The sequence below is a fragment of the Physeter macrocephalus genome, chromosome 12, assembly GCF_002837175.3.
Source record: "Physeter macrocephalus isolate SW-GA chromosome 12, ASM283717v5, whole genome shotgun sequence".
Taxonomy (NCBI): Eukaryota; Metazoa; Chordata; class Mammalia; order Artiodactyla; family Physeteridae; genus Physeter; species Physeter macrocephalus.
Window position 1 is genome coordinate 88,142,380 of NC_041225.1, and position 16,207 is coordinate 88,158,586.

Sequence of the window (16,207 nt, forward strand, 5' to 3'; positions counted from 1 at the left end):
TCCTTGCCCCCAGATATAGGTCCCACTGTTTTATAAAAGCTTTTAATATTTAGGAATCTGCATGATTTTTTTTCCTTTGCATCCCTGACATTGTGCTTCTTTAACTGATGCACAATAGTATTTATTAAATGAAAATTCCAGGAGCCACTGAAAATTCTATATGTATACTTGCGTGTATTGCTTTGTTGCATTTACAGTTTTTTATTCCTGTGCATAGCTATTAGCCAAATAGGACCTACTGATCCCGGGGCAGTATTCAAACATAGGCTGGCTCTTTGTTCCAGTTTTGGCATAGTGTTAATGACTTCACGTGATGTTGTTAATGCTTTTATGAGGAAACCGAATGAAAGGCTGCTTGCTGAAGTACACACATTTCTTCTTCCAGATAACTTTTTGTTGCACTGCAAAGCATTTTGAAGTCTTTTGAAATAAGATAAAAGAAGCACATCTGCCAGTTAACATTGAGGCTGCCAAGTAAATAGAAAGGCAAATATTTTTGCAAAATGTAGTTCATAAATGAAAACTCTCATATATTAGCTATATACTAGTGGCAATTTGGTACATATAGATAACCCTGTGATCCCACTGTCAGACAATTGAGAAGGAGGTGGATATGGAAAAATTGGCAGGGAACAAAGTGATAGACTAAGGGAACTCCATCAGAAGTCTGCACAATGAACTTACCAAATATAACTCACCTCTAGTTTGCATTTGGTAAGGATGATGTGTGTGAAATAAAGTTGGGCTTTGTTAACTGAGAGACCCCTATAACCTACCACTTGTTATGGGGGTCTACTGCTACTATTATTGTTGGTCTATTTCCGGACTTTGCATCCTAAGGAAAAGTCCTATTTCACCGTTGGAGAAGCCCAGCCTCGGAGCCTCTCACTTTAAAGGATTAAGAAGAATAGGGGAAAGATACCTGCTGGGGAAAATTGAATAGTGACTTTTGTATAATAGCTAAGTGAGCCCATTAAATATATCAGAAGTAAAAATCTCAGTAGAAGGATTGGAATATAAAAGTGAGAAAATCTGTTAGGAAACAGAACATAAAAAGAAGGGAGAGGAAAAAAAATTCAAGATTGGCCCCAGAGGGTCAACATCAAAAAACAGGTGTTCCATAGAGATAATAGAGAAGATAGAAAAGAAGGACTCAAAGGACTAGTATAGGAATAAATTCCCAAACTAAAGGATATGAATTTCCATGTTAATAGGAACTGTCAGGTACATAAATATCCACACCAAGGCACATGACCTTGAAATTTTGAAACACTGGCAAGGAAAGAGATTCTGAAAGCTTCCAGAAAGAAAACAGGTATCATATAAAGAAATGCAAATTAGACTGACATTAAGCTTTTCAAAAATAATACATGGAACTAGAAACCAAAGGAGTAATGCCTTGAAATTCTGAGGGAAAATTATTTCACTAAATAAAACGAAGGAGTAGATTTAATTTTTTTAAAAGGAAAACATGGGATGGAGGAAATGGGGCCAACATAGGAGAGAGGGGAAAGGAATTGCCATTGCAGCAGTGGTACAGATGATCTAGAACAAGTTCAGATTGAAGACTGCAAGAAAAAGGTCAAGTTGATAGAATACCTTATGTAGTTGACTGTATTTAGAAGAGATTTTCAATTCTATTTACATTTATGAGGATGATATAGGGATTGGTATATAGAAACATAGCAAATGCAAAAATAGGCAATTATTAACTCCTCAGTAGAAGCAAAACTTTGTAAAAGAAAATAAATGTGATTACAGTATACTAGTTGGTTTAACTGTGAATAGTAGAAACATAACACAATCACTGAATATTGATTTAATCATCATGACTACAATTTACATAATATATAAACAATGAACATTAATATAGGGCTAAAACTTTTCAGAAGATAGATTGAGGGAATATGGGTGTGACAGGAAAGTTCTATAAAAGGTAAATCCATATTGATCATAGAAGGACATCAAAAAATAATTTCTGGAACTAAAAAGGATACAGCAATATAAAGCCATGTTATTTGGAAACAAGGATAGTGATACTAGAAGAAATGGCTAAATTAATTGGTGGTATTTGAAAACTGTTGATTTCTGTTATAAGTTTACTGGAACTATTTGACTTTCAAAACCATTTGTATACGTTATTTTGATTAGATTATAGTTTATTTTGCCTTACCTCCCAAAACATGGAAGAGATGGAAAACGATATATTTGGCAAATACTAACTAAAATAAAGCTAATGAGCAATGTTAATATTGACAAAATTCCAGGCCAAAAAATATTAATATGTATTATGAGTTTACCTCCTAATAACAAAAGGCTCAAATATACCAATAAGATAAAATTTGAGTTTATTTTCTTTTACTCAAATTTGTATGCAGGAAAAATGACAGGAATAATATAGGTAAACCCAACAATACATATCTATCAGAAACTGAGAGACCAGGAAAGAAAATTAAAGTAGACAAGATTTAAAAATGGAATTTAAAAGTTTGACTTAAAGAGAACTTTTCATTTTTTAAAGAACACACGGAACACTTAGAAAAATTGATGAAGCTGTTGGTTTTGAAGAATTGATGTTCAAACAGAACAGCTTCTTTGACTACAGTGTAGCTAAATTAGAACTCAACAATAAAAATATGGAATAACAAAATGAAACAAAAATCTGTTTTATGGGTTAAGTAGTAATCCCCCCAAAATTCATGTCCACAGGAAACTTCAGAATGTGATGTTATTTGGAAATCGGGTCTTTGCAGATGTCATTAGTTAAAGATCTCTAGGTTATATCATCCTGGATGTAGGGTGGGCCTTAAATCCAATGATTAGTGTACTTATAAAAAGAGGAGAGGAGGCCATGTAAAGACAGGAGCAGAGATTGGAGTTATGCTGTCCAAAGCCAGGGAGCACTAGGGGTCACTAGAAGCTGGAAGAGACAAGGAAGGATTCTCCCAGATAGACTTTTGAGAGAGCATGTTCCTGCTCACACTTTGATTTCGACTTCTAGACTCCAGATCTGTGGGAGAATAAATTTATTTTGTTTTAAGCCACTCAGTTTGTAGTAATTTATTGTGGCAGCCCTAGGAAACTAATATACCTAATATGTAAATATTATATATATATATATAGATATATATATATACTAATATAATAAACATGTATTTGAAAATTTAAAAATGTAATTCTAAGTAACTCAGAAGTTAAAGTCATACTGGAAGTTACAATATATTTAAAACTAAATAATAATAAAATTCTGCTATCAAAATGTATAGAAGACAGAGTGATTAGGGTTAACGTTACACCCTTAAATACAAATAATAAAAAATCAAAAAAGAATCTAGAGGATTTACACTACCAAGTATCAAAACTTATTATAAAACTGTAATAATTAAGACAGTGTGATGTTGGCACAAGAATAAACAGGCTGACCATAGAAGAGAATACTCCAGATTCACATATATGGACACCTGATTTACAGTAAAGGTACCACTACAATATGGTGGGGGAAAAGATGATCTTTTCAGTAAAATGATGTTAGGTAAATTGGATGTTAGGAAAAAAAAGAACTATGACCCCCCCTACATTACACTGTACACCAAAATCAATTCCATATACTTTAGATTCAAATATGAAAGGCATAGGTAGATAGATGGGTCAGTCTTCTGCAAGAAAATACAGAGGAGTATGTCCTCACAATCTTGGAATGGGAAAACATTTATTAAATTGGATCCCCACCCCCAAAAAATAGTAGCCATAAAAGAAAAAACTGACAAATATGCCACATTAAATTAAGGAATTCTATTAATTAAACACCAAATAAGAGAGTAAAAGGCAAGCCACAGAGTGGGGAAGATATTTGCAATACATAGCTCGTAAAGGACTTCTATTCAGAATATAAAAAGAACTCATAGAAATCAATATGAAAAAGTTAGGCAATCCAATTTTTAAAAAGGACAGAAGACTTGAATAGGTACTTTTTATAAAAGAGACTGTCCAATAGCCAATGAACATATGCAAAATATTCATCAACAGGGAATTGCAAATTAAGACCACAATAAGATATCTCTGCCTACCCGTTAAAATGGCTGAAATGAAAAAGTTAATACTGTGTTGGTAAGAATATAGAACAAACAGTACTTATTCACTCTGGTAAGAATGTAGTTGGTAGCATGACCTTGGAAAGCAATTTGCCATTATCTACTAAGTTACACAAAAGCATAACAGAGCAATTCTGTTCCAAACTATATACTCCACGGAAAAGGAGGTGCATGAGCACCGAGTCACACATGAATATTCCTTTTTTTTTTACTTTTACAGCTTAATTTGCAAACAGAATTTTCATAACAAATTATTTTTAACCAAATCATATCTTGAAAACTGTTTATATAGAAAACCCAGGGAAAAAGTGAACTGTTCATTGTGGAAGGCCTTAAATTACATTATTACAGTAGAAAATACAGGAGGTACAAGATAAAAGACTAATGCAACATTAGATTCAAATCTATAGCTCCTGTAGCTACTTAAAACATGGTTTTAGAAACTAAATCCAACATTTCCAGTAACCATAGAAACAGTTAAAATAAAATTTGCCATGAAAGCCCTTATATCATGCTTGATATAGGGAGGTAGGAAGATGTAAGAACCAGGACACATGAGACATGACATTTTATCTACAACTCCTGTTTGCTTTACTAAGGGTGTAGTTTGAAATTCAGTCACCTTCTTCAGCTTCAGACTCAGATTCTTCTTCAGCATTTTTGAGCCACTCTACAAACTTTTTCATTTGCTCAAGGAAGACACTTTTCCCCTTGGCAACATGTGCATCTTTATACCACTTCAGAATGGGCTCTTCACTCAAAACTTCAGCTTTATAAAAAAGCACCACTATTTTCTGGAAGGCTTTCATGAAATGAATGTTGTCATAGCAATACTCCTGAATCTTCAGTAACGGAGTCAGCTCAGACTGACCTTGAGTTGTAAAGGCAGCAAGTAGAGGGCTGTATTGCTTCAAGTGTTTGATGGCTTGCTCTGCTACAAGCTCCTCTTTTTTGTTCCATTCCACGGTGCTCATTACACTGGACCATACTATTCCGATGACAACTGGTTCTGGGATGTTGTTATTTTTCATCTCCTCCTTGACATACAAAATTATATCCTTAAATGGATCACCATGGGACATCTGTTTTCGAAGTTCTTTCTGGAGTTCCTTACGAGCTCCTGTGGTTTGCTGATTCCAGACATACTCTGAAAGCTCTTTCAAGCCTGCCTTAGTATATAATACTTTGTGAAGTGTTCAGCGCTTTGTTTATTGGCAGGAAAAAGTTCCATCAGTCTGTTATCCATGCTCACTTTCCGAAGACTTGGAGCTACTTCATTGATATCTTTTTCATTTATCCATGATTTAAAGAGCTTTACAGCAAAAGCTGCTGAAACCCCTTCTTTAACCAAATTCTCATTATAAAGGCTATTAAGAATGGATGCATTAAGTGTTCCATTAGCCAGAAGAACACCAGTCAACATAGCCAGCTTGTTCCTCTCCGACTCTGAAAAACCCTTTAAGAACAGCAGCAGCTTTTTAACTTCATCTTCAAAACCTTTCTCCAGGTATTTGTAGCACCTGATTAACTTGTTAAAAACCTGAGCAAATGCTTGCATGGTCTCTAGGTCTTCTTGTGCTGCGAACACACTGACATCTGTACACATCATGTAATCTGCCAGTGTATCACCTGGGGCCAGCATTCCACCGGCCACCAGAATGTCAAAGAGTGTTTCTGCATATCGACGGTAATCAAGTTTTGCTCCAGAAGCATCAAGAAACTTTGCTACTGCTTCCAAATCAGTACCAGTTTCAGTTAAGCCTTGGATAATGCAGTCTTGAAACTGAGTAGGGTCAAACCTCTCTTTTTCATCTCTTTTTCTGGTTCAAAAACGCTGGCCTGATAGCGTTGCCTTTTGCTGCTTTTGATTATTCATAAAAGACACCCGAATTTAAGGCGAAGAGAAAAGAACCAGAAATCCTGGAGGTGGCGGCAACTGTGGCGGTGTCTCCTCTGCCACATGAATATTCTTTACAGCAGTTTTTGTAATAGCTCCAAACTGGCAATTACCCAGATGCCATTTTTATATTTATTATGCCATTATTTTTCCAGTAGTATGAGTGAATTGTACCATATTAACACTGTTGAATAGTAACCAGTAAATGAGACTGAGTAAAAGACAAATATATGTTTTAACACTTAACAAATCTTACAAATATAATGTAAGAGAAGAATGCAAGACATAAAGTCTATGTGCCGTATTACTCCATTTATATAAAGTTCAGAAATATAAGTAATTTGTTGCATTTAAAATGGGGTGTTATGCTCAGCCTGGGGGAGATTGAAAGAATGAGGGGAGAGCATGTAGGGTTCTAGGCAGATTTTTTTTTTTAACCTGGGTACCTGCTCACTTTTTAACAATTCACTGAATTCTCTGTGCATTCTTTGATACATGTCTTCTGATACATAATGCAAAAGATTATTTTTAAGATACTTTTTTAAAAAACAATAAAAAATAAGTACTTAGAAATGAATCTAACAAAGGACATGCAAAACTAATGTAGAGAAAATGATAAAGCTTCATTGAAATATATTAAGGAAGACTTAAATAAATTCAATGAATCACTACTCAAAATTCCAGATTTTTTCATGGAACTTGACAGGCTGTTTCCAAAATTTTTTGGAAAATCAAGAAGTATATTTAAAGAATAAGGTAAGGGAACTTGCCATACCAGACAGCAAAAGACTTGTGTGTGTATGTGTGTGTGTGTGTGTGTGTGTGTGTGTGTGTGTGTATACATATATAAAATTTATATATAATTTATATATATATAAAAAATATATATTTAAGACCTCACTTGCAAAGGAATAAACAAAGAAAAGTGGAACAACATGTTGACCCAGAAACACACCCATGAATGTGGAAACTAGTATATGACACAGATGACATAATCCTGGAGAAAGGGTGAACTATTCAATAGTGTTTGGGCCATTGATTATATATGTAAGAAAAAATAAAATCAGATAGATCCCTGCTGCACACTAAACAAAAATATAGTCCAAATGATATTAAATGTAAAAAGGAAAACTTTAAGCTTTTAGAATTTAGATGACTGTCCTTTGACCATGAAATAATGATTTCTTAAATAAGACAAAGCACAGACCATGAAGGAAAAAGAAAATAAGTGATATTATTAAAATGAAAAATTTTGTGCACCAAAAGACATCATAAATAATTCAAAGACAAGACACAGACTGAGAGAAGATATTTTAAACTCATACAACCTAACAAAGAAATTTTATAGTAATGTTCGTTGTAATGCTTTTCAGTATTAAAAAATTAGAAATAGCCTAAAGTTTACCAACAGGTGAAAATTGATATATTAATTCCATAGAAGTCTACATAACACTGAGAATGAGTTAATTAGAGTCACTATGAGTAAATCCCCCAGTCGTAATACTGAGTGTAAAAGGCAAGTTACTTAAAGGTATACAGAGTATTATACCCTTTATATAAAGTTTAAAAGACATGCAAAACAATCCAGTATATTGTTGACTAATACATGCAGCACTGTAGAGTAAAAAGTTCAAGAACACCTTGAGATTGATGAACTCTAAATTGAGCTTAAGGTTGCTACTGAAAAGAGAGAATGGTATCATTGAGGCTTTACACAGGGTATCATCATTATATCATTATATCTGTAATGTTTTATCTTATTTCTTAAGCTCTGTAGTAGACACATTGGTGTTCATTATGTTGTTTTTAGTAATCTCTATTGCCTTTCTGACTGCTTTGTTGAAAAATATTCATTCTTAGAGATAGGAAATGAATCTCTTGTCAATCTATTGTAAAAAACATATAACCATATTAACTGCTTGATAACTGTATCCTAGTTATTGTATTGGTGATTTTTAATTTATTTACCAACATTATTATTTTGCACTTGAGTTTTCTCATACAATAAAAAAGAAAAGAGCTGATTTTAAAAGACCAATAAGGTAGATAAATCTCTAGCAAGTATGACCAAGAAAAACAGAAAGAAAATAGAAGCATTAGACAAATTTAACCTCAGGAGATTTAAAAAAATTATATGAGTACTATATATAAAATCTAGATAATATAGATGCTTTTCTAGGATTATATGAAATATCACAATTTGCGCCCTAAGTGAAAAATTTTGAATAGGCTTGTTCAAATGTACTTTTCTACTTTGAAAGATACCTGATCTGGATTTTTTTTTTAACTGTTGCATCAAATCAGCAAAGAACAGACTTTGTTTAAAGTGATTGTACACAGAAAAGTATAGAAAACTTCCCAAACCCCCCAAAACTGTCATATGTTATAAAGTCCTTAAAACTGTCATAGCTTTTACATGGTTGAGCCTAAGAGATGTTTTTTTTCCTAATATATAAAGAGGTTTTTGTTTTTGTTTGGGGTGGAGGGGGTGTATCACTTGCTTGTGTTATCTTTTCCTTCTCCCTGGGATCAAATGACATCATTATTCCAGATGCTCAAGTTCAAGTTCTCATCGCTGGGGATGAGGACCTCTCAGACAAAAACAAGGAAAAGGAGATCTACAGTAAAAGGGCAGTGACCGAGGCTGCTCGATCTGAAGAAAAAGAATCCTTGCAGAAAGACACTACAGGTAGTGGAACTGAATTATCTGCCTATTGTTTTATTCTGACCTTCTAAAATGAATATAAATAGAAAAGTATTATATATTCTTGCTCTCTTCAACCCTCCATCTTGTTCATATGTGAAATAGGATGTTAGCTGCAACTTTTGGTATACACTGGCAGGTAAAACTAACATTTTTAAAGCTCTTTGAGATATTTTTGGAGAACTTTGTGAATATTGTACAGAAATTAATCTCATTGCCAGAAATTCACATAATGGACTTTTTTTTTTTTTTTTTTGGCTGTGTTGGGTCTTCGTTGCTGCACACGGGCTTTCTCTAGTTGTGGCGAACAGGGGCTACTCTTCGTTGCGGTGCACGGGCTTCTCATTGCAGTGGCTTCTCTCATTGTGGAGCATGGGCTCTAGGCGCACGGGCTTCAGTAGTTGCGGCACGCGGGCTCAGTAGTTGTGGCTCACGGGCTCTAGAGCACAAGCTCAGTAGTTGTGGCACACGAGCTTAGTTGTTCCGCGGCTTGTGGGTTCTTCCCGGGTCAGGGACCGAACCCATGTCCCCTGCATTGGCAGGTGGATTCTCAACCACTGCGCCACTGGGGAAGCCCGGGAAGCCCCATAATGGACTTTTAAAAACTCTACTGATAAAAACATTTGTTGCCATGAGGTGCTAATTCTCTAATAAAATTGTTTTACATAGGCCTTTGTTCTTCAGGAATTTAGCTTGTTTACTTCCTAACTACCTACCCAGTTAATTTACTTCGGTAGGACTGTGCTGATTAAAAATGCCTGTAAAAGTGTGTTTAGTTTAGGATAGTTTTGGCTCTGAGAGATGAAAACAAAAACAAAATGACATTGGCTTAAAGAAGACAGAAAAGAGTATCAGGGAACAAAGCTCTTTCTCTCCTGTTGCTTCAACATTTTAGTCTCCATTCTCATGCTGTAGTTATCAGACACGTATTCCAGCCAGCAAAAAGGAAAAAAAAAGGAAAAAAAAAGTGTATTTCTTCCTTTAAATACTTCTAAAAAGTTAACTGTACCATTCCCCTTCCATCCTATTGGCCAGACTTATTCACATGGTCACACCAACCTATGTTGCCAGGGAAGCTGGGAAATATAATCTCTATTATGGTATGCCCAGCTAAGTCAGGTTCTATTTTAGAAGAAAAGGAAAATGGATTTCAGAGGACAGCTGGTAGTCTGCCACAAGTATAAATAGAAACATATTTTGGAGTATAATTAGCCACTTCTCTTTTTTTGTGTATTGCTTCTTTTTCAGAAGTTATATTGTATTCTGGGCAAATTTTGTATTTGAAAATTTACCAGCTTTTTTGCTGTTTTTAAACGAATGCTTCAGAAAAGTTTTGATCATGTTAATCTCCTCATCAAAAAGTTTTCATTGGGCTTCCCTGGTGGCGCAGTGGTTGCGCGTCCGCCTGCCGATGCAGGGGAACCGGGTTCGCGCCCCGGTCTGGGAAGATCCCACATGCCGCGGAGCGGCTGGGCCCGTGAGCCATGGCCGCTGAGCCTGCGCGTCCGGAGCCTGTGCTCCGCAACGGGAGAGGCCACAGCAGAGGGAGGCCCGCATACCGCAAAAAAAAAAAAAAGTTTTCATTGCCCTTGCACATAAAAACTAGGACTTCGCTGGTGGTGCAATGGTTAAGAATCGTCCTGCCAATGCAGGGGACACGGGTTCGAGCCCTCCCGTGCTCCGCAGCAAGAGAAGCTACCGCAGTGAGAAGCCCGCGCACCACAGTGAAGAGTAGCCCCGCTTGCCGCAACTAGAGAAAGCCCGTGCACAGCAATGAGCACCCAATGCAACCAAATAAATAAATAAATTTATTAAAAGAAAAAAAAATGAAAACTAAACTTTTTTAGTCTAGTCTTTCAGAACAGTAGAATGGGCTCCCAAAGAACTTTTCAAATGCTAATTTTTGTCTCTTTTCCTTACAAATTCTATAATCTAATAAATTATATACTTGCACTGTTTCTTAGATGTTCAGTTGCTTTCCTGATTCCATTTTTTTCATATGTAGTCACCTTTGCCCAAAATGCTTTTCTCTTTCCATCTCAGTTTTTTTGTTTTAAACATCTTTATTGTAGTATAATTGCTTTACAATGGTGTGTTAGTTTCTGCTTTATAACAAAGTGAATCAACTATACATATACATATACATATATCCCTATATCTCCTCCCTCTTGTGTCTCCCTCCCACCCTCCCTATCCCACCCCTCTAGGTGGTCACACAGCACTGAGCTGATCTCCCTGTGCTATGCGGCTGCTTCCCACTAACTGTCTATTTTACATTTGGTAGTATATAAGTCCATGCCACTCTCTCACTTTGTCCCAGCTTACCCTTCCCCCTCCCCGTGTCCTCAAGTCTGTTCTCTACGTCTGTGTCTTTATTCCTGTCCTGCATCCATCTCACTGTTTATCCAGCATAACTATCTTCTCACACTAGTAGATGCTTGAGAGGTATTTTAAAATAATTTTTGTCAGCTTCTTGTCTGAATCTTGATTTCCCTCTCTTAGGTTCCAGTGCTGCTGCTGCTTTAGAGCAGTCAGCTCAACTACAAGACATGAAGATTGATAGTCTACCAGACACTAAAGCCACTAAACAGAAAGAGGAGATCCACAGTAAGAGGACAGTTCCTAAGGAAGGCTGGCCCGAAGAGAAGAAATCCTTGCAAATAGATATTGCAGGTAATGGGGAGTGGGGTAGGGGGTGTGAGAGAGAGAGAGCACGCACACACAAACGCCTGTGTCTACGTGTTTCCATTTAATTAGGTGAGACTGTAGTCTCACAATTTAAACAGAGTTCCATTTTTTTATTTTTTGCTTTCTTATGCATTATCACTTCAGTGCTTCTTTGTCTGTGTGGATGTATGTATTTATTTGTAAGATAATTGTTACTTCTGGGAAAAGATACTGGCAATTTAGAAACAAAATTACCATTAAATACCCAAGGCTGATAGTATTAGAAGTGAAGTATCATGTCTCAACACTGAAACAGGGGAAAGCTTAAGGCATTTCAGATGACTGTGACAAAGACAGAAAGAACCTCAATACAAACTTGTAAAAAATTACAATAAAAAAGACCCAAGATCAAATCTATTTATGTTTACCCATGGCCCACTCTTTCTAATAACATAAAAGAAGAGTGTATAGGACACAAGCCGTTACTACCTAGCTGTCAAACTTTATGTCTTAGAGGAATATAGAACAGTATCGAGATAAGAAAAGAAAGGAGTCAAGAAGCTAATCTATCGATACTGTATTTTGAAAATAGTCCTCGTGCAGCTGCTAACATCAAGAATGTATTAGATGGATGATTTTCCATAAGGGCACCAAGACTACACAGTGGGAAAAGAATAGTCTCTTCAGCAAATGGTGTTGGAAAACTGGATATCCACGTGCAAAAGAATTAATTTGGACCATGACCTTTTACCATATACAAAATTAACTCAAAATGGATCAAAGATCCAAATAGAAGAGCTAAAATTATAAAACTCTTAGAAGAAACATGGGGGAAAAGCTTCAAGACATTGGATTTGGCATTGATTTCTTGGATATGACACCAAAAGTATAGGCAACAAAAGCAAAAAAAAATTATACTATATCAGAATTTAAAACTCTGTTTCAAAGGACACAATCAACAGAGTTAAAAGACAATCTGTGGAATAGGAGAAAATATTTGCAAATCATGATAAGTGTTCAATATCCAGATTATATATGGAACTTCTAAAACTCAACAACAAAGAAACCCAATTTAAAAATGGGTAAAGGACGCGAATAGGCAATTCTCCAGGGAGTATATATGAATGGCCAACAAGTATATGAAAAGATGCTTAATATCACTAATCATCAGAGAAATGCAAATCAAAACCACAATGAGATACTACTGCACACCTATTAGGATGGGTACTATCAAAAGAACAGAAAATAACAATTGTTGTCAAGGATGCAGAGAAATTGGAACCCCTGTGCACTGTTGGTGGAAATATAAAATGGCACAGCCATTATGGAAAACAGTATAGAGGTTCCTAAAAAATTAAAAATAGAATGACGATATGATACAACAATCCCACTTCTGGGTGTATATCCAAAGGAATTCAAAGCAGGATCTCAGAGATATCTGCACACCCATGTTCATTGCAGCATTACTCACAATAATCAAGATGTGTCCATCAGCAGATGAATGGATAAATATAATGTGATATATATACAATAGAATGTTATGCAGCCTTAAAAAAAGAAAATCCTGTCACATGCTATAACATAGGTGAATCTCAAGGACCTTGTGCTGAGTGAAATAAGCCAGTTACAAAAAGATAAACACTGTATATTCCACCTATATGAAGTATCTGAAATAGTGAAAATCATAGAAACAAAGTAGAAAAGTGGCTGTCAATGGCTGGGGAGAGAAAGGAGGGAGAATTAATGTTTATTGGGTATAGAGTTTCAGTGTTGCAAGATGAAGATGTTCTAGAGATCTGTTGTGCAACAGTGTTAACATACTTAACGCTGCTGAACTGTATGCTTAAAAATTGGTTAAGATGGTAAATTTAATCTTCTGTGTTTATCACACACAAAAAAGAATGTATAAGATGAAAAAACAACATTGCAACTCTGCAGTGGGTAGTCTAGGAGACATAGCTTGGAAAAGAAAGATGGAAACATAACCTGCAGAAGCGTACTCTAGACCAGGCCACACAGAGGAGGTGAGTGGCGGGCGAGTGAGAGAAACTTCATCTGCAGCTCCCTATCGCTCCCCATTCCTCACGTTACCGCCTGAACCATCCCCCCACCCCCCACCCCTGTCTGTGGAAAAATTGTCTTCCATGACACCGGTCCCTGGTGCCAAAAAGGTTGGGGACCGCTGCCCTAGAGGACCCTCAAGGAGAAATGGATAATACAGAACACTAGGGAGCTTGAACACACATACTTAGCACTTAGCCCATGACAGACCATAGAAATGAAATTTAAAAAAAAAAAAGCAGAGTTAGAGAAACATCTGGAAATGATGAGGTTGGTGGGTATAAATGTTTGTATGCTTTAAAAAAAAAACCTTTCAAATGCTCATAGAACATTTTCAACAGCTTTTTTGATATGTATTGCACATATATAATTCTCCCACTTAAAGTGTACCATTTAATGATTTTTACCCTGTTCACAGATATGTGCAACCATCAACACAGTTGATTTTAGAACATTTTTATCACCTCAGAAAGAAACCCTATACCCCTTAGCTATCACTCCTCTATTTCCTCATCACCCACCTCCCCCCAAGCCCTAAGTCAACCACTGATCTACTTTGTCTCTATTATAAATTTTCCTATTCTAGACCTTAATACAAATGGAATCATTTAACGTGTGGACTTTTGTGACTGGCTTCTTTTAACTCAGCATGATGTTTTCAGGTTCATCCAAGTTAGGACTTGTATCATTATTTTATTCCTTCTAATGGCTCAATAATATTTCATTGTATGTATGTATCACATTTTGTTTATCTGTTTGTTGATGGACATTTGGTTGTTTCCACCTTTTGGCTACTATGAATAATGCTTTTATAAAATAATGCTTTTATATTTATAAAATATAAATGCTTTTATATTCATGTACAGGTTTTTATATGGACAGTATGTTTTCATTTGTCTTGGGTATGTACCCAGGAATGGAATTCCTAGATCATGTGATAACTTTATATTTAATCATTTGAGGAGTTGTCAGACTGTTTGCCAGAGTGGCTGCACCATTTTACATTCCCAGTAGCAATGTATGAGGATTTCAATTTCTCTACAAACTCACCAACACTTATTATCTGACTTTTTCATTGGATCTATTCTAGTGGATGTGAATTTGTATCTCATTTTGCTTTTGATTTGCATTTGCCTCATGATTATGATGTTGAACATCTTTCTGTGTGTTTATTGGCCAGTTGTCTGTTATCCTTGGAGAAATGTGTATTCAGATCCTGGCCTGGTTTTCATTTGGGTTATTTCTCTTTTTTATTGAGTTTTAAGAGTTCTATGTATTCTAGATACACATTCTTATCAAAATTTTGATTTTCATATATTCTCCCATTCTGTGAGTTAAAATTGGGAAGTATGAGTCCTCCAACATTTTCTTATTTTTCATGATTGTCTTGGCTGTTCTGGGTCCTTTACAATTCCATATGCTTGCAAAATTTCTACTAAGAAACCAGCTAGGATTCTGATAGGGATTGTGTTGAATCTGTGATCAGTTTGGTGAGAATTGCTTTCTTAACAGTTAAGTCCATGGACTTGGGATGTTTTCCATGTATTTAGATATTCTTTAATTTCTTGCAGTAATTTTTGTAGCTTTCAGAGTAGAAGTTTTTCTCTTCTTATGTTAAATTTACATTAATATTTTAATTTTTTGGAGGCTCTTGTGAACTGAATGGTTTTCTTTTGCTTTTGTTTTAGTTTTAGTTTTTGTTTTTGGCTGTGCTGCTTGACTTGAGGGATCTTGGTTCCCCAACCAGGGATCTAACTTATGCCCCCTTGCAGTGGAATTGCAGAGTCCTAACCACTGGACCGCCGAAGAATTCCCCCAGAATAGTTTTCTTAATTTCATTTCAGTTTGTTAATTGCAAGTATATAATAATACAATTGATTTTTTTAATATTTAACTTTTATCCTGCAACCATGCTGAACTCGTTTATTAGTTCTAAATGGTGAATGGGATTGTTTGCTTAATTTGTCTTTCTTATCTTTCGTTGTTAGTATGTAGAAATGCAGCAGATTTCTGTGTATTAATTTCATGTCCTGAAATTTTAGTGAATTCATTGATGAGCTCTAGTAGTTTTCTGGTAGCATCTTTAGGATTTTATAGTATCATGTCATCTGTAAAAACTGACAGTTTTACTTCTTCTTTTCCAATTTGGATTCATTTTATTTCTTTTTCTTCTCTGCTTGTCATGACTAGGACTTCCAAAACTGTGTTGAATAAAAGTGGCGAGAATAGACATCCTTGTCTTGTTCCTGATCTTAGGGGAAATGCTTTCAGCTTTTCACCATTGAGTATAATGTTAGCTGTGGGTTTGTCATATATGGCCTTTATTGTGTTGAGGTATGTTCTCTCTGTGCCCACTTTCTAGAGAGTTTTTATCATAAATGTGTGTTGAAATTTGTCAGAAGCTTTTTCTGCATCTATTGAGATGATCATGTTTTTTTAAAAAATAAATTTATTTTATTTACTTATTTTTGGCTGTGTTGGGTCTTCATTACTGTGCGCGGGCTTTCTCTAGTTGCAACGAGCGGGGGCTACTCTTTGTTGTGGTGTGTGGGCTTCTCGTTGCGGTGGCTTCTCTTTGTTGTGGAGCACGGGCTCTAGGTGCACAGGCTTCAGTAGTTGTAGCATGCGGGCTTAGTTGCTTCACGGCATGTGGGATCTTCTTGGACCAGGGCTCGAATCCGTGTCCCCTGCAATGGCATGTGGATTCTTAACCACTGTGCCACCATGGAAGCCCGATCATATGGTTTTTATTCTTCAGTTTGTTAATGTGGTGTATCACACTGATGG

The 16,207-nt window shown here is 35.9% G+C and overlaps 2 protein-coding genes across 4 annotated transcripts in view; one reads left to right on the forward strand and one right to left on the reverse strand.

The window, feature by feature from the left end:
* ALMS1 (ALMS1 centrosome and basal body associated protein) overlaps positions 1-16,207 on the forward strand; it is a 216,325-nt gene that overhangs the window by 176,716 nt on the left and 23,402 nt on the right. For all 3 annotated transcript variants that reach the window (XM_028496787.2, XM_028496788.2, XM_028496789.2), the window contains 2 exons: positions 8,540-8,677; positions 11,195-11,365. In XM_028496787.2, coding sequence (XP_028352588.1) covers positions 8,540-8,677; positions 11,195-11,365 — 309 coding nt within the window. The remainder of the gene's footprint in view (positions 1-8,539; positions 8,678-11,194; positions 11,366-16,207) is intronic.
* Positions 4,181-6,068, reverse strand: LOC102979721 (eIF5-mimic protein 2-like). The gene is given in 2 exon segments (XM_055089249.1): positions 4,181-5,269; positions 5,272-6,068. Coding segments are annotated over 2 exon segments (1,260 nt in total). The 5' UTR covers positions 5,968-6,068; the 3' UTR covers positions 4,181-4,705.